This window comes from Lipotes vexillifer, unplaced genomic scaffold (genome assembly GCF_000442215.2).
Source record: "Lipotes vexillifer unplaced genomic scaffold, Lipotes_vexillifer_v1.1 scaffold920, whole genome shotgun sequence".
In the NCBI taxonomy this organism is placed as follows: domain Eukaryota; kingdom Metazoa; phylum Chordata; class Mammalia; order Artiodactyla; family Lipotidae; genus Lipotes; species Lipotes vexillifer.
Window position 1 is genome coordinate 612208 of NW_006783413.1, and position 18504 is coordinate 630711.

The 18504-nt window shown below is 40.0% G+C and overlaps 1 protein-coding gene across 1 annotated transcript in view; it reads left to right on the top strand.

Annotated features, from left to right (window-relative positions):
* The window catches only part of LOC103075836 (probable phospholipid-transporting ATPase FetA), a 112991-nt gene that overhangs the window by 56979 nt on the left and 37508 nt on the right, over positions 1-18504 (top strand). Inside the window, exons 4-11 of the mRNA XM_007456019.1 lie at positions 3155-3268; positions 4095-4193; positions 6046-6107; positions 9450-9522; positions 9888-9958; positions 10956-11038; positions 11776-11934; positions 13506-13594. Of these exons, the coding sequence (XP_007456081.1) occupies positions 3155-3268; positions 4095-4193; positions 6046-6107; positions 9450-9522; positions 9888-9958; positions 10956-11038; positions 11776-11934; positions 13506-13594 (750 nt within the window). The remainder of the gene's footprint in view (positions 1-3154; positions 3269-4094; positions 4194-6045; positions 6108-9449; positions 9523-9887; positions 9959-10955; positions 11039-11775; positions 11935-13505; positions 13595-18504) is intronic.

Below are 18504 nucleotides of genomic sequence, written 5' to 3' on the forward strand. Positions count from 1 at the left end.
TTGTATTTCTTTTTATGGAAACTACTGTTAATGATCTTTGCCCATTTTCTATTGGATTCTTTTTTCACTTTTTAATTTATTTATAAATAAGTAACTCATAAAAAGATATATGTTTAAAAGTCATGCTCCAACACCCTATTCTTGCCCTCATCTCTGCTCCCTATAGGGAACCACTTTTATTAGTGCTTCTTTGTGCAAATAAAGCAAATACAAATATATATTCTCATTTTCCCACTTTCTTAAACTATTCTGAACCTTATCAGTATGTCCTGGAGATGTTTTCATAATTATAATTTCATGATAGCTTTTTCCTTCTTTTTTCAACTGCATAGTATTTCCTAGGCAGATTTAGCATAGTTTATGTAACCATTTCCTTTTAAATTGACATTGGATTGTTTCCAATCTTTTATAATTACAAGCAGTTTTTACATATATGTTACTTTGTACACATGTAGATATATGTATATAGTGCTATAAGTGTATAATATATATACATAGATATACATATTTGTAGTCTCTGTAGGATATTTATGATTTCTGAGTTAGAGAGGCTCTGGATAATAACAATATTTAGGATATGGCCATGGGAACAGGTTTCCCCCTCTCTACCTTCTAGAGCTACATAAGAAGCTCTATGGTGCAGTAAAACTAGGTTTTGGCATCAGACAGACCTGAGTTTGAACACAGCTCTAGTCTTTACTAAACCTGTATCCTTAGGCACATTATTTAACTTCTTTTCTTCAGTTCCCTCATCTATAAAAAGAGCATAATAATGTTCACCATACATGGTGATTGTTAGAGTTAAATATGGTTGTGAAAAAAAAATGTTAGTTTTCTTTCGTCAAGAAACTAGTACCCCTTGACAAAAGGGTACAAGTTTCATTCATCTCTGTAACTACTGTTCCCATCACAATATTTGGCACATAAATGGCATTCAATAAACATATGATGGATAGCTGATGAATAAATAAACAGGTTTGACTATTATGTACTTAACAACCATTTCATTTCCCTGCCTACCCATTGCTCATTTTCATCCTTTTTCTCTAATTACTTCCATTCCTTTTCCTCTTCTCAATCCCCTAACTACTGATTCTCATTATATACTTGGCCTTCTGTTCTCTATACCCCGCTTTACCAGTCAAACAGGTACCCGTGCCCAAATAAATAAATAGCCCAAACCAAAATCTGCCACCTCTATCACGCCAAAAGAACCAAACACTGAGGAATTTCATAGTTAAGCAGATGTTCTACATTCTTGAGATATTGCTTCTGGTTTGACATTTAAGAGTAGAACAAAACACTGTAGTTGCCAAGTTAGTAAAGAAGTACTGATATGTTTATCTTGAGACAGAATCGGGATAGCTTTTGTCTTTGTTTTCTAAACAAATGCTACCCAAATGAATAGAAGCCTGAAATACATTAACTATAAAATCAAATGGAAAATCAGTAATGAAAGCCAGCTGCTTCAGTAAGGTAAAAGGTCAAAAGAACTTTGGATCCAAGTATCAGAGTCGTCTGGACTTAAGCACCGAGAAATTCAGAGTATCTTATGATCAAAGAAAACTATTTCTATGTTAGAATAACCTACTCTCAGAGCTAGGAAGGACCTTAGCGGTCATTTAGTTAGAACTCCTTTCAAGACATACCTGTGAGCTCTCCAGGACAGACCTTGTTTAACTCTTTTTCAGCCTCTACTAGCATAGCCCATAATAGAGCTGTGAACAGAGCAAACCTTGAGCAATGTATAGTGTTTGATTGATCATTAATTGGAAAATCATGGAGAAACACGAAGGAAATCCTAGGTTTAACTTGGATCTTTAAACTCCTAAGTGCTAAAATGTTTGACCAGCTTCCCTCCCCTAGGGAAATAGACCTTAGGCAAGGCTTGACTGGGTAGCCTATCTAGGCTTCCAAGGCAAGTTTTAGCCTTAGTACAGAATGATGTTGGTTCTCTGACAGAAGAGTTCAGATGTCTTCCCAAGGTAGGACTCAGCAAGAGATTCTTCACGCTTGAGCAGTATCTGTATTTCAGGACTGCAGGTGGGTTTATTCTTTCATTAGGCCCTATAGGTGGAGACGGTGGGGGAGAAGCCCTGTCCTTAGGGGATTATTTGGTTTCATTCTTCTGCTTTTCTTGAGCTCTTAGATTCAAACTCTCACGTCTTAGGTCAAACGACTGAAGACCCCAAAGTAGAAAGTAAGATGGTCTTGTCAACATCGTGAGATCAGGATTGAAGAGGTAGCAAGTTCCCATTTTCACTCAGCAAAATAATAGCTTAGATGTAGGCCAAAACTATTCAGACCTCTGTCAGGACAGTTAGGGGGCAAGTGAGTCTCCACTGTTGACAGCAACCAGTGTAGGAACCTTCAGTGGGCTAAGGTTGAAAGACAGTAATTTGCTTTTGGCATCTGATATCCTTCGGCATTGAAAGCAACATGTAAAGGCACAACAAAATGGGTTTGCCAGGCTAAGAAAAGCTTCATTAGAGAGCTCTGAGTAGAGCTAAAACAAATGGCAAACTTGCCTGCTATTTAGGGCTGAGAAGGACCTTGGGTCATAGGGTAAGATGAAACTGAAAGATTTCTGATTCTAAGAAAAAAAAGCATTTGGATGGCTGTACAAGTGAACTGGGGCTCAGGGGACAGCACAATCTCAACTCTGCAAGTAACTGTGTGGTCTTGGGCAAATAAATTAACCTCAGTGCCTCAATTTCTGCGTCCTCAAAAGTTGATAGTATATTACTCCCTTCATATGGCTGTTGTGAGAATTAAATAAGTTGCTCCATATAAAATGCTTAGGATAGTGCCTTACACATAGTAACTATTCAACAAGTGTAAGTTTTTATTGTTGTTGATTTTATTATCATCATTATTATCAATGGCATTAATAAACAAAGAATTCTATTCAGGGCATAAATAAATCCTGCCCCTCCTAAAAATGTCCCATATTGATCAGCTCTGCCAACTTTGCATACTCTAGGCCTCAAAGAAAAGGGGGCTGGGAGAAAAACACTTCTTCCCTCCTTCCCCCCACTATGTTGGGGAGCTGTGGCTTTTTCCCGTTTTATGAAGTGGTCTTGGTCCTTTTTGTTAAGACTGGGAGGTGGGGTCTTCCATTCGTCTAATTGTGCTTGTGTTCTTTTACTCACAGAACAATAGCATCAAGACCTCAAAATATAATGCCTTTAACTTCTTGCCTATGAACCTGTTTGAACAGTTCCAGAGACTTGCAAATGCATATTTCCTCTTTTTGCTTTTCCTACAGGTATTGCCTTTTAGGGCCTTTTCCACAAAGTATTGTATCAGCCTCTCTGGGGTCAGGTTATATAATCAGTCCTTCTCCTCCTTAAACTGAGAGGTGTCTTCTCTCTTTAGATAACAGGCAAATGGATGGCTGGAGTCTCAGGCCAGTCTCCTAGAGTAGCTGTGGTCAGGATTAGCCAGGGTGAAACAAGCCTCTACAAGAGGAAGGGGACAGGGTCGCCAAGTCCCGAGTAAAGGGTGCTCCCTCATCATGGCTGCACGGCTACAGTTCAGCTTAACCATAAAAGGCCACAGACTTGACTCTTCACCCCAACCTCAGCTGCCATCCCATTCCTCCTTGTCCCAGCCTCCCTGACAGAAAGTTAACACACGGGAGTGCTGAGGGAGGATGGTTTAGAACACAAGCACAGGGCAAGGGAGCAGAGCAGGGTAGGCACAAGTTGGGAGAGAGAGGCGGATCATCTCATTTCCCCTTGTGCTGGAGGGGTGTGGGAGGTTATGTGGTTTTCCTGTGTCCACTCTTACAGCCCTACCCCCAGCACCTTCATTATCAGAGGAGAAATGGCTCTTTGCCATCAAGACAAAGGTATTAGAGTTCAGGACAGATACATGGCAATTTACCATCTCCTCTTCTTTAATCCTTTCTTAGGAGGTGTTTCCTGGTATTTGGGTGGTTGTCTGGAGGCTACAACAACGGAAAGCAACTAGGATAGTTGAATTTATTATAAATCTAGGGAGGGGGAAATGGTGGTGGGGTGGGGATTGGGAGGGAATACACCGTCCTTTAAGTTTTTTGACCCGAGTCTCCCTCCCCATCCCTCTTTCAGTTGATTCCCCAGATCTCCTCCTTGGCATGGTACACGACTGTGGTGCCCCTGATGGTGGTGCTGTCCATAACAGCAGTGAAAGACGCCGTCGACGACGTGGTGAAGTGGCTTCCTGGGCCTCTAGTCTCTCACTGTACCCAGTCAGGCTGTGGGGGGGCAAGAAGGACTCCCCAGGACTACCTTTTGCTAGGAAGAAGCACTGAAAGGAAAGAGGTGTTTCCTTTCCCTATGTCCTTATCCATCCCAGAGGAATATGAAATTCCCTTAAGCCCAAGATTGGTGAGCCATACGTGGCCAGAAAGGGGTAATGCAAGGCCTTTCTCTTTCTTCCTACTGCCACCTTTTTCCAGGTTTCCTTCCATCTCCTTTTTAATAACCCACCTCTTCCTTCAGCTAGCTCTCTCTGGATTTGCTCTCATCCCTCTTTCTCCATTCACCCTTCTCCCATGTTCACATTCCTCTTCCCTCCTCCCTCTGTCCCCCCTGCTTTCTCCTGCTCTTATCTCCCCTTTCCACATTGCTCTTCTCCTCTCCAACTCTCCCTTATTTCCCTTTCCAACTTTCAGTTCTATCATGTACACATAGCTAGCAACCCTCTGGTTTTAGAAAGATCATGACATAACAGAGGCTGACTCCTTTCCTGGCCTTGGAGGGAGAAACTTGCTTTCAGTGAGTGCTGCATGGCTTCCTCTTTGCTTTTTCCTTTTTTTTTTTTTTTTTTTTTTTGCGGTACGCGGGCCTCTCACTGCTGTGGCCTCTCCCGTTGCGGAGCACAGGCTCCGGACGCGCAGGCTCAGAGGCCACGGCTCATGGCCCCAGCTGCTCCGCGGCATGCGGGATCCTCCCAGACCGGGGCACGAACCCGTGTCCCCTGCATCGGCAGGCGGACTCTCAACCACTGCGCCACCAGGGAAGCCCCCTCTTTGCTTCTTTACAGCAGGCCCAGCAAGGAAGGGTGAGGGTGAGGAACCAGCACTATGCCTACTAGTGGGATTTGGGAAGTCCATCCTGTTGACCTGCTTGAAGCTTCCCTAAGAGAGTCCTTCTGACTTTGACAGGATAGATTTTTATAACAAAGTTTGAGAGCAGGCTGTTTCTCCAGCTCTTTAACTCTGTAACTCTTTAAAACCAGAATTAGCACATATAGTGGTTGAAATTTCAGTCACAACTCAGGTGTGCAAAAACAGAACTTAATTTTCTATAACTAAACTCAATGTAGCTCATAACCAGCACCTCACCATCTCGACCCTTTTTAATGAAAGCTGAAAAGTAAACTTGCCAATTCAGGATAACCCACCTAGTTACTTCTGGTTTAGAACTCAGTCTCTTTAGGATAAACCGACAAATGCAGGATCCTTTCTGCCCTCTTCCCAGTCCTACCCTTTTCGCAGGGAGTAATCTCAACTGGAAGGAGGGGATTTGTGTGAGTCGTAGCATCAGGACATACCCTTATTTGTCACCGTCTTATTTGGTCTTTGAATGGACCTCTATTCCTCTTTCCTCACTGCATCCATGGTAGAGGCTTCTTATGCTGACTGTGGTTGTGGGTGAGGGTAGCTGTATGCTTGTGAATACTTAACTTCCCTGCACCTGCCAAGGTGTATGAGGTTCTAGTCCTACGCCTCATTTTGCACTCTCTCCTCTGTGGCTTTTGACGTAAGTTGTTTGTTCTCATTACCCCAGGCTTTGACTCTTGATATTAAAGCCAAGATTTTGTCTCTTTCTTCTCCCTTGGTTCTTTTTCTGACCTCCATCCCCAGTTTCTCAGAGACAATCAGCTTCTTGGCCTGGTTTTTATGGTAGGAAGACTTGGGGTTGGGAGGGTGAAGGAGGGGGGTGAGGGAGAATTACAAAGAAGGGGAACTACATTGAATAATACTTCAAAATATTAACCTTCTACATGCAGTTTGCTTTGTGTCTATTTCCTGAACTTTTTCTTGTGTAATTTTAGAAAAGGCACCAAAACGACAATCAAGTCAACAGTCGTTCTGTTCTGCTGCTGATGGATGGCAGGTACGTCCTAGGGAAGCCAGTTTAGGTTGGACCAACTCTGGGAGAGGATTGGCCTTGCTAAAACTTGATGTGCTGGGTGCTTTGCAAAAGTGATTCAGGGGCTTCCCTGGTGGCGCAGTGGTTGAGAATCCGCCTGCAGATGCAGGGGACACAGGTTCGTGCCCCGGTCAAGGAGGATCCCACATGCCGCAGAGCGGCTGGGCCCGTGAGCCATGGCCGCTGAGCCTGCGCGTCCGGAGCCTGTGCTCCGCGACGGTAGAGGCCACAACAGTGAGAGGCCCGCGTACCGCAAAAAAAAAAAAAAAAAGTGATTCAGGACAGTGAAAGGAGCCTCAGGTTGGACATAAGAAGAATTTGTTTCTAGATCTAGTATGCCCTGAACTTCCTATGTGACCTCAGACCTCTCTGGGCCTCATATTTCTTATCTATAAAGTGAAGATAATATTCTCTACCTTAGAGGACGCTTATGAAAATGAAAACAAAATAATATAAATTAAAGCAATTAATAAATGACATGGTATTAATGTGCAAGTGGTTATTACTAGTACAGTGGTCAGCATGGAGACACCTGTCTTTAGAACATCAATCGGCTCTACATGGCTTATTGACCATTCTACTGTAGCCTTTGGTTAGGACATCTTTTTGTTAGCAATCTAAAGAAAATATTGGGGCTTCCCTGGTGGCACAGTGGTTAAGAATCCGCCTGCCAATGCAAGGGACATGGGCTCGAGCCCTGGTCCCGAAGATACCACATGCCACGGAGCAACTAAGCCCGTGCACCACAACAACTGAGCCTGCGCTCTAGAGCCCGTGAGCCACAACTACTGAGCCCACATGCCACAACTACTGAAGCCCACGTGCCTAATGGCCCCCACTCGCCGCAACTAGAGAAAGCACACGCACAGCAACAAAGACCCAATGCAGCCAAATATAAATAAATAAATAAATAAATTTTAAAAAATAAATAAAGAAATAAAGAAAATATTGGTGTTGACTCCATTGCTGTAGTGTTTGGTCATATCTATCTAAAGTATTGGGTCAATGTTTTTATTTTTTGTGGGTTCCTGCAAAATTTGAGCAATTTATCTTTGGCAGGAATAGAGGGAGACAGGCAAGATTTCTATGTAAGGCAACATGTGAAGATTATCATAAGAGGTACAAAAAATTATCATAGGAAGTAATAAAAATGAGCAATCATAGCTGGCTAAAGGAATCAAGGAAGACTTTCTGGAAGAGGTGATATTTGTGCTGGGCCTTTAGGGATGGGAAAGAATTCAACAAATAGAGATTGTATGAAAGGAAAAGTGACCAGTGTTTGCAGAATCATGATTGCAAAGAAGCACAAATCTGAAAGAATTCAAGATTGAGGTCCAGTCGTTTTTCATGGTGACCTTACAGAATACCCAGGAGATATATTTTAAAAACATATTTTTAAAATTGAAGTATAGTTGATGTTCAACATTATACAAGTTACAGGTGTACAATACAGTGATTCACAATTTTTAAAGGTTATACTCCATTTATAGTTATTATGAAATATTTTCTATATTCCCCATGTTGTACAATATATCCTTGTAGCTTATTTTATACGTAATAGTTTGTACCTCTTAATCCCCTACCCCTATATTGCCTCTCCCCACTGGTAACCACTAGTTTGTTCTTTATCTGTGTGTCTGTTTCTTTTTTTTTATATTCACTAGTTTGTTGTATTTTTTAGATTCCACATATAAGTGATATCATACAGTATTTGTCTTTCTCTGTCTGACTTATTTCACTTAGCATAATACCCTCCAAGTCCATCCTTGTTGCAAATGACAAAATTTAATTCTTTTTTATGGCTGAATAGTATTTCATTGTATATATACCAGCAGCTGTAGTTTTATGATTCTATTATGTGACATGCTTGGGCGTCTAATTCTGTTATTTATTGTGTCTGCTGATTCTTACTCATGGTGGATTATTTCCCTAAGTGTTTTGGTCTGTTGAAGCCTCTCATAAGATACCACCAAAAAAGTCAGTTGTGATTAAAAAGAAAATTAAAAAAGAAAGGAAGGTAATAGAAATAGAAAGAAAAGATAAAACTGAGTGTATAAGAAATTTGCAAGGCTAGGGAGTTACCAAATGAATTTAGTCAAATGAACTTCCCAAGGAGCTTGAGCACTTGGATTTTATAAGATTATTAGAGAAGAATTTGTCATAGAGTGGTTTTAGAGTAGGAGTTCACAAGCAGGGCCCTAGTGGTTAGACTTTATAAGCCAGTGAATGTTTGACTGATGTAACACTTGAGGTGAGTTGTCTATATTCCAAAAAAAAAAAAGGGGGGCTTTCTTTTTCTAGAGCACATGAGTTTGAGCAGAGCTACTGTTGAAAAAAATTTGTTTTTCAAGTTGTGATTTCTGTCATTTTAATTTCTCAGTAATTCTGGCTACAAGCACATCTTTAGTTAAAAGCCACATTTTTTAGCTATCAAGAGGAATGAGCCACATCTTCTATAAGTGTTCTCCCAGATATATTATTAAATGAAAAATGCAAAGTGCAGAAAATTATGTATCTATTATGTAATTTTTAAATGTTTATCTTGTATGTGATTATATGCATTGATATTTTCTCTAAAGAAATGCAAAAAATTACTCACAGTGGCTACCTTGGGGGAAGCAAAACTAAAATCTGGGGAGAGAAAGAGACTTTACTTTTTCCTTTTACATACTTCTTTCTTTTTTTTTAATTTACTCTTGGCTGCATTGGGTCTTTGTTGCTGTGCACGGGCTTTCTCTAGTTGCGGCGAGCGGGGGCTACTCTTCGTTGTGGTGCGTGGGCTTCTAATTGCAGTGGCTTCTCTTGTTGTGGAGCATGAGCTCTAGGCACGTGGGCTTCAGTAGTTGTGGCTCACGGGCTCTAGAGCTCAGGCTCAGTAGTTGTGGTGCACGGGCTTAGTTGCTCTGCAGCATGTGGGATCTTCCCGGACCGGGGCTCGAACCTGTGTCCCCTGCATTGGCAGGCGGATTCTTAACCACTGCACCACCAGGGAAGTCCTTACATACGTCTTAATTATTTGAATTTTTTTTTTTTTACCATATGCATATATTGGTTTTACTTAAAGAAAAATTATGCGCATGTATGTCTACATATACCTTTATAGAGTTTTAGAAAACTCTTATAGCCTTAAGTCAAGAGAAATGGGCCCCATTCTTGATTGTAGCAAGGAGTATCACAAACCCAGTTTGGTCCTCCTTTGAGCCTTGAGTTCACCTCAGCTTTTTTTTTCTTCTTGATTGTCAAAACAGGGCTGTGGGGAAATTCTCAGGGCAGGCATGCAGGCATTCAAGGCTCACTTTCTTGCAGGATAGTGACAGACAAATGGATGAATGTCCAAGTGGGAGATATAATAAAACTAGAAAATAATCAGGTTGTCACGGTGAGTACCTCTTTGGGCTGTGGCTTTTTCTCTTTTGGCTTGAATAGGAACCCTTTTAGCAACTTCTGTGACCACTCCTTTTGGTGACCTTCACCTTCCTCACTTTGCATCCAGAGATCAACATCTCCTGTGGTAAGAAGTTTGTTCTTGTCCATTTCTCACCACAGCTACAGGTAAAATATGACTAGTTTTTGGAGAGGGGGTGTGTGGTAGCAGTGATGGGTCCTAGACAAAGAAAGTAAACCAAATGTCTGTAATATTCTTAAGATGAACATCTGTTCCTGAGGTAATTGCTTTTGTCACACTGTAATGTTAAAAGTCTGCCTTCCTGCCTTCCTTATCTTCTCTGACTTTTCTGACCACAGGCTGATATACTATTACTGTCTAGCAGTGAGCCCTACAGTCTGACATATATAGAAACAGCAGAACTGGACGGGTGAGTGTTCCCTCCTGATAATCCATTAAGATGGTTGAGCCAGCTTAGAGTGATTTCTCACTGAGGGAGAACATGATGCAGAGAATGAAGTGCTAAAAGAGGCTAGAAATATCTAGATAAGATAGGAGGCCAGACTCTTGGGACCTCAAGTCTAAGGCTGAGCTCTTGACAGCAATAATTTAGCATCCACTGGTGCAGAATCTGGGCAAATAAATTCCGTATTCTCCATCTCTAAACTGGAGACATTCTGTCTTATCTATATTCAGTAATGCTGAGTGGTAGGAAAGACGTTAACAGAACTGTAAAATTTCAGAATATAGTTCCAAAGTTTCCAGGGGGGAAATGAATATGGAGTAATTATGTACTGATAAACCATGTTCTAGAAAGGATTTAAGGTAGAAATTCATTAACGTGCAAAAGCTAAGATCTTTGGAGTATAGAGGCCATCTTCAGAGAGCTTGTCCTGTGGAGTTTTGTATCGATCTGCATCCTTACAACCATTCCTCTTGGTGCCCACAAACTTTTTGAAATGTGGCTTCTTTTTTACTTCTGTCTCTGTGCATTCTTGTATCAGCAAATGGTTAAGTGGGATTCCTTCATAGATCCTGTAAATATATATGAGATGAGAAGTATGTTTACTTGGAGGTATATGCACATTCTTACCAGGGCCTGCTCCTTATTCTTGAAGGGAGCAGGTACCCCCTCCAGGTTGTCTTGTGATGTTTCTTCAGCTTTTCTAGAGCATCTGACCCACAAGATCTCATAGGTTGGTTAAAGTAGTTGATATGTGTTTCAGGGAGAGAGGGGAACAAGTGGGCTAATACTCAGCTTCCCTGTAGAACCACCCCACCTCAATACTTTTCTTGAGAGAGAATAACAGTGGGAGTGACTCTCACGGCTCAAGCCTGTAGCCCAAGCTCTATTGGTAACAACTGTTTTCTAAAGTAGGAGAAATTGGACCTGTGCTGCTGTTATGTATGTGCATTCTTTACTCTAGTGAAACCAACTTGAAAGTGAAACAAGCCATCTCAGTTACCAGTGAGATGGAAGATAACCTGAAGCTACTGTCTGCCTTTGATGGTGAGTTAGGAAATAGGTTTGCCAACCCGCATTTTTATTAGTAGATGTCCGGTTAAAGTGTGGTACATCCATACAGTGAATTCTATATAACTTATTAAAAACGATGTGCAAGTTGATATTTATTCACATGGAAAAATATTCACAACATATTAATAAATGAAAAAGATTGCAATACACTATGCATAGTATATGTAACATAAACCTGTTTTTGGAAACATATGTATGTTTATGAGTACATGTATAGAAAAAAACTTGGAAGGATGTACTACAGAAGTTTAATAGTGCTTATTTCGAGGCAGTGGGTGAATTTTACTTTCTCCTTTCTCCTTTTAATGTTGTATATGTATTTACAATGGGCATATTTTACTTTACTAATCATGAAAAAGGCAAATTATTTCCATTTTGAAACAAATACTAGGTTTGCTTTAAGTAGTTTTAAAATTTCTTCAGATTCAGCTCATTTGATCTAGAAGTACTGATGATGATAGGTTATCATGTGGGTTGTTCTCTCTCTGGATGACCCATGTCACAGAATTACTCTTCTTTGATGCCCAGAACCCTTTGTCTGCCTGGTGAGAAATGGGCAGCGGCTGAGAAAGGATAGGCAAAAGATGTGTGTATATTTTGAAAAGGGGATGTTCTTTCCTCTTTTCTGTTAAGCCTCCTCTATCCTGTTAGGAAAGAATTAAGATTACACAGTCAGGACTCTTATTCCTTCTTTTTTTTTTTTTTTTCAGGAGAAGTGAGGTGTGAGTCTCCCAATAACAGGTTGGACAGATTCACAGGAATACTGATTTATAAAGGAAAAAATTACATCCTGGATCATGACAGGCTGATTCTTCGAGGCTGCATCATCAGGAATACAGATTGGTGCTATGGCTTGGTAATTTTTACTGGTACGTCTTCGTGGGGACCACAGACCCCCAGCCTGCTGGATTCCATTAGTAGCCACGTTGTGGGTACTTAGTTTTCAGGATGCAGATATGGTGCTCAGATATGTACCAGAACACTATGGCTTTGAAACAGATAGAAAGGGAGGCAGGTAGATGGATAGATGGATGGATAATTTAAGAAAAAAATGACTTTTTTTCCAAGCAATGAACTGCCAGCATATCAGCCCTGCCTTTGTTAGAGGAAGGCTTTGTGTTCCAAGACCACAGAGCATTCATAAGTCTTTCTAAACATATCTGGACACAAGAGAAGGTACACACATAGAAGTACACATAGTATTAGCATATGAAAGGGGGACATGTGAAAGGGGAGAGTATACATGTGGATTGCTCCCGTGAGGAAAAAATAAACACGGCGGTCATTATGTAGAATATAAAACACAATATGAAGTGTTCATGCCAGAGAAAAGGCACATGTGGCTCATTAGCAGTGGCCCATCTTGAGGTGGCATTTAGAACCATAATTCCTTATACTTATTGAGGGATTTTCTTAAGTTATAAGGTAGTGCTGGAAAATGGAGGAAGATTCTGTGCCACCCTGTGCCCTCGGTGACAGTGGGCATTGATGACAACAACCACAGTAAGATAATAATTTCCAACTCTAGTCCCAGTGGCCATTAAAAGCTCTTTAGGGCTTCTCTGGTGGTGCAGTGGTTGAGAATCCGTCTGCCAGTGCAGGGGACACGGGTTTGAGCCTTGGTCCAGGAAGATCCCACATGCCACGGAGCAACTGGGCCCGTGCGCCACAACTACTGAGCTTGCGCTCTAGAGCCCACGAGGCACAACTACTGAGCCCGCGTGCCTAGAGCCCGTTCTCCGCAACAAGAGAAGCCCCTGCTCACCGCAACTAGAGAAAGCCCGCACACAGCAACGGAGACCCAGTGCAGCCAAAAATAAATAAATTAATTAAATTTAAAAAAAAAATGTTGGTTCCTATAGGAGCTCTTATAAAAAAAAAAAAAAAAAAACTCTTTTTTTCTACTTACTATCTACCTTGTCATGAAGAAATGCAGAGTCTCTGTCTCTCAGCTCCAGAGAAATCTCAGCTCCCAAGCTTCCACCTCAAGAGAAATCACTGCCATTGCCTTTTCCTTTCTCCATTTCTTAATTAGAAACTTTAAATAGAGCCTGGTCCAGCAATGGGTTTCCTCAAAACAAGGTGAAGTTCTCCTTATCAGAAAATCCCTTTTCTAAGCTAAATAAACCAGATGGTGATGAGAGAGAAGCTTGTGGCTCCTATTCTGACTTAGCAATGAAAAACTAGACTAAGGTGCAGCAAAGAGAGGGAGGTGTCAAGCATTGATGCACTTTGCAGAAGTAGTTGGGATTATCCTTAGAAACAAATTTTCTATTCTTTGAGTTATTGGCACCAAGCATGAGCCTCTCTCCAGGACTTTATCCCCTAGCATTGGAAAGAGGTTTGATAAAATGATCATAAAGGTACATTTTAACCCAATTTCAATCCTCTTGAGAATATTCAGTGATTCTAAGAGGTGATGTCTCCCTGTTTCACTTAGGACCAGACACCAAATTAATGCAGAACAGTGGAAAGTCCACTTTTAAACGGACACACATAGACCATCTCATGAATGTCCTTGTGCTCTGGGTAAGTTAAAGACTTTTTTCTGTTTCTTTACAAATAGGCATACTTCCCTTCCTTCCACAGCAGTAGCTGGTATTTTCAAGTCAGAATTTAGTTGTTTGAAAACCTCAAGCAGTTTTAGGACCCCACATACTAATGTCTGAAGCAGAAAAGAACAGAACTCATTGACAAGGGAGTCTCAAGTTTATACCTCTGTTGTGGAGGACAGTCATAACTTGTTGAAGCTTTGATACTTTTGATTAGTGGTACCAGAATAGATTATGGACCCTGCTTTAGAAATTAAGACACTTTTTTTTTCATAGCCAGTTTTACTCATGACCACTTTAATAAAACCTTACTTGGACTAATAGATCACCTTACTTAAACCAATGATTTTTCAAACTCTATTTCCTTAGAGGAGTCTAAGGTCTGCTGCAGGGGGAATAGAGAAGATCAAGAGTTTTGTTCAGCCTCTTCATTCTGAAGTTTCTGCTTTAAAAAGAGCAGCTTCACATTTATCTGTTCTGTAAGATCTCAGTTGGAAAATAAAGGATTCTGCTGCTAAGAAATGAAATTTGAAAAGCACTCAATATATATGATATAGCTTATATGTGGAATCTTAAAAAAAAGGGTACAAATGAACTTATTTACAAAACAGAGTCACAGATGTAGAAAACAAACTTAGGGTTATCGGGGGCAAGGGGAGGAGGGATAAATTGGGAGATTGGCATTGATATATACATGCTCCTATATATAAAATAGATAACTAATAAGGACCTACTGTATAGCACAGGGAACTCTACTCAATACTCTGTAATGGCCTATATGGGAAAAGAATCTAAAGAAGAGTGGATATATGTATATGTATAACTGATTCACTTTGCTGTACAGCAGAAACTAACACAGCATTGTAAATCAACTATATTCCAATAAAAAATTTTTATAAGCACTCTGGGCTTCCCTGGTGGCGCAGTGGTTGAGAGTCCACCTGCCGATGCAGGGGACACGGGTTCGTGCCCCGGTCCGGGAGGATCCCACGTGCCACGGAGCGGCTGGGCCCGTGAGCCATGGCCGCTGAGCCTGCGCATCCAGAGCCTGTGCTCCACAACGGGAGAGGCCACGGCAGTGAGAGGCCCGCATACCGCAAAAAAAAAAAAAAAAAAAAAAAAAATTTTTATAAGCACTCAATAGATAATAATCAGCTTTGAGAATAGAAGTTTAAATTGAAGACTAATTAATTTATATCCATGCTATTATATACGGGTTGCCTTTATTCTTGTTAGATATAGACAGATTAATTTCTTCACTTATACAGCTTCTCTGCATGACTGAGTGGTTCCAATGCTGCCTATACTTGATTCCATTACTTTTTATATTTTATTTTTACTCTATTGCTTAGAAAATAAAAGTGCCCTTTTTCTGTACATTTCTCATTAATATCTGAATTACAAATTGTGTGTTCTCTGTTATTTATTATGGTAAATGTTACCGTTCTTTTTCTATATCCTTTGGATTTAATAAATGGGATTTTAGAAAATTAGGAAGATTCATTCAACAATAGCCAGGACATAGAAGCAACCTAAATGTCCATCAACAGATGAATGGATAAAGAAGATGTGGCACATATACACAATGGAATATTACTCAGCCATAAAAAGGAACGAAACTGAGTTATTTGTAGTGAGGTGGATGGACCTAGAGACTGTCATATAGAGTGAAGTAAGTCAGAAAGAGAAAAACAAATACCGTATGCTAACACATATATATGGAATCTAAAAAAAAAAAAATGGTCAGAAGAACCTAGGGGCAAGACTGGAATAAAGATGCAGCGGACCTACTAGAGAATGGACTTGAGGATACGGGGAGGGGAAAGGGTAAGCTGGGACAAAGTGAGAGAGTGGCATGGACATACATACACTACCAAATGTAAAATAGATAGCTAGTGGGAAGCAGCCGCATAGCAGAGGGAGATCAGCTCAGTGCTTTGTGACCACCTAGAGGGGTGGGATAGGGAGGGTGGGAGGGAGGGAGATGCAAGATGGAAGAGATATGGGGACATATGTATATGTATAACTGATTCACTTTGTTATAAAGCAGAAACTGACACACCATTGTAAAGCAATTATACTCTAATAAAGATGTTTAAAAAAAAAAAAGATTCATTCAGCTTTGAGACCAGAAACTGTACTTGACATCTGTAGAGGGATTTTAACTGTTTTGAATATTTTCACATTCACTAACTGAAGCTTCACAACACATGAACAATAAGCAAGTCAAGAAGTATTTTCCCCATTGACAAATATGCAAATTGAGACAAGTAAAGATAAATATCATAAAGTCCCACAGAAAAATAATGGCAAAGACTCATTGTCATCAAATCATATTTTTTATTGAAACTGAGTTATTTGTAGTGAGGTGAATGGACCTAGAGACTGTCATATAGAGTGAAGTAAGTCAGAAAGAGAAAAACAAATACCGTATGCTAACACATATATATGGAATCTAAAAAAAAAAAAAAAAAGGTCAGAAGAATCTTTACAATTATGTGTTAATTATTGCTGTATAGCACAGTGATTCAGTTATGCATATATATACATTCTTTTTTGGTATTCTTTTCCATTATGGTTTATCACAGGATATTGAATATAGTTCCCTGTGCTATACAGTAGGACCTTGTTGTTTATCCATTCTATGTAGAAAAGCTTACATCTGCTAACCCCAACCTCCCACTCCATCCCTCCCCCTTGGCAACCACCAGTCTGTTCTCTATGTCTGTGATTCTGTTTCTGTTTCATAGATAGGTTCATTTGTGCCATATTTTAGATTCCACATATAAGTGATATGATATTTGTCTTTCTCTTTGACTTACTTCACTTAGTATGATAATCTCTAGTTGCATCTATGTTGCTGCAAATGGCATTATTTCTTTCTTTTTATGGCTGAGTAGTATTCCATTGTATATATGTACCACATCTTCTTTATCCATTCATCTGTTGATGGACGTTTAGGTTATTTCTATGTCTTGGCTATAGTGAATAGTGCTGCTATAAACATAGGGGTGCATGTATCTTTTTGAATTACAGTTTTGTCTGGATATATGCCCAGGAGTGGGATTGTTGGATCATATGGTAATTCTATTTTTAGTTTTCTGAGGGACCTCCATACTGTTTTCCACAGTGGCTGCACCAACTTACATTCCCACCAACAGTGCAGGAGGGTTCCCTTTCCTCCACACCCTTTCCAGCATTTGTTATTTGTAGACTTTTTGATAATGGCCATTCTGACCAGTGCGAGGTGGTACCATATTGTAGTTTTGATTTGCATTTCTCTAATAATTAGCAATGTTGAGCATCTTTCCATGTGCCTCTTGGCCATCTGTATGTCTTCTTTGGAGAAATATCTATTTAGGTCTTCTGCCCATTTTTGGATAGGGTTGTTTGTTTTTTTGTTGTTGAGTTGTATGAGCTGTTTGTATATTTTGGAGATTAAGCCCTTGTCAGTCATATCATTTGCAAATATTTTCTCCCATTCAGTAGGTTGTCTTTTCATTTTGTTTATGGTTTCCTTTGCTGTACAAAAGCTTGTAATTTGATTAGGTCCCATTTGTTTATTTTTGTTTTTATTTCAACTGCCTTGGGAGACTGACCTAAGAAAACATTGGTATGATTTATGTCAGAGAATGTTGTGCCTATGTTCTCTTCTAGGAGTTTTATGATGTCATGTCTTATACTTAAGTCTTTAAGCCATTTTGAGTTTATTTTTGTGTATGGTGAGATCAAGTCATATTTATTGAGAATCTAGTATGTGCCTAGTATGTGCCAGGTGTTGTGAGGATCATAAGGTTTTACAAGTCCTGGGTCCAGCTCTCAAGTATATACGTTCACTTTTGGGAGATGGGGCATCAATATGTGCCAGAGGCTTTACATACATAATTTTATTAATAACCACATCTATCCATCTAGGCATAACTTTTCAGAGTTAATGCTCTTTCTACTATACTTGCTATTTCCCTGGGGAGACAAAATTAAAACACATGACAAATCTGTTTAATATGGCAGATTGACCACATGTGAAGAAATTATAAATTTTTTAAAAAGATCCTAAGAGCTTCCAGAGAGAAATAAAATGTCATATACAAGAATCAAGAATCAAAATAGCATTGGCCTTCTCAAAAGCAACAGCAGAAGGTAAACATCAACACTTCAAATGTCTGCCAGAAAATTATTTGCATCCTATAATTCTAAATCCATTGAAACTATCAATAAAATGCAAGTATAAAGAAATATCCATATGTGCAAAGACTCAAAAACTTTACTTATCATGTATCCTCTCTTAGGAAGCTTCTAGTATATACTCAAGCAAAACAAGAGAATAAACCAAGAAAGATATGGAAGCCAGGAAACATGAGAACAGTGAAAGGAAGTCCTAGGTTGGTGGCTGAATAGCAGGCCTAGAGAACACCAGAGCAGATTAAAGCACAGGTATAGAGGGATCTGCAATGGGAGTCTCCAAAGAGAATGCAGTTCTCTGCTCAAGTTTTCACAAGATGGCTGCAGCATAGAAGCAGTGTAAATACCCAGAGCAGCTAAACTAGCAGAGTAGCTGCTATGAATTTCTACATTTATGAGGTCATTCATGCAATCATTCCTTCAGAAAGTAGGGAATATTATCTTGGGTCCCATGTTCACTTTTGGGCATCTAGTTTAAGAAGGATGTTGAGACTTCCTATTTGAGCCTAATGAAATGACTGTGAGGAAGTACAAATAGAAAATAAATCCCCTGACAGAGCGTGAAGAACTGTCAGCAGACCCAAGATGCTGATGAGCTTTTGAAAGGCAGAAAGTAGATAGATTATACCGATAAATAAACCAGAGTAGTGAAAGCTTCTGTGGAAATGCATTCCTCAAGAGTAGTTCCAAGGTAGATTCAGCAGG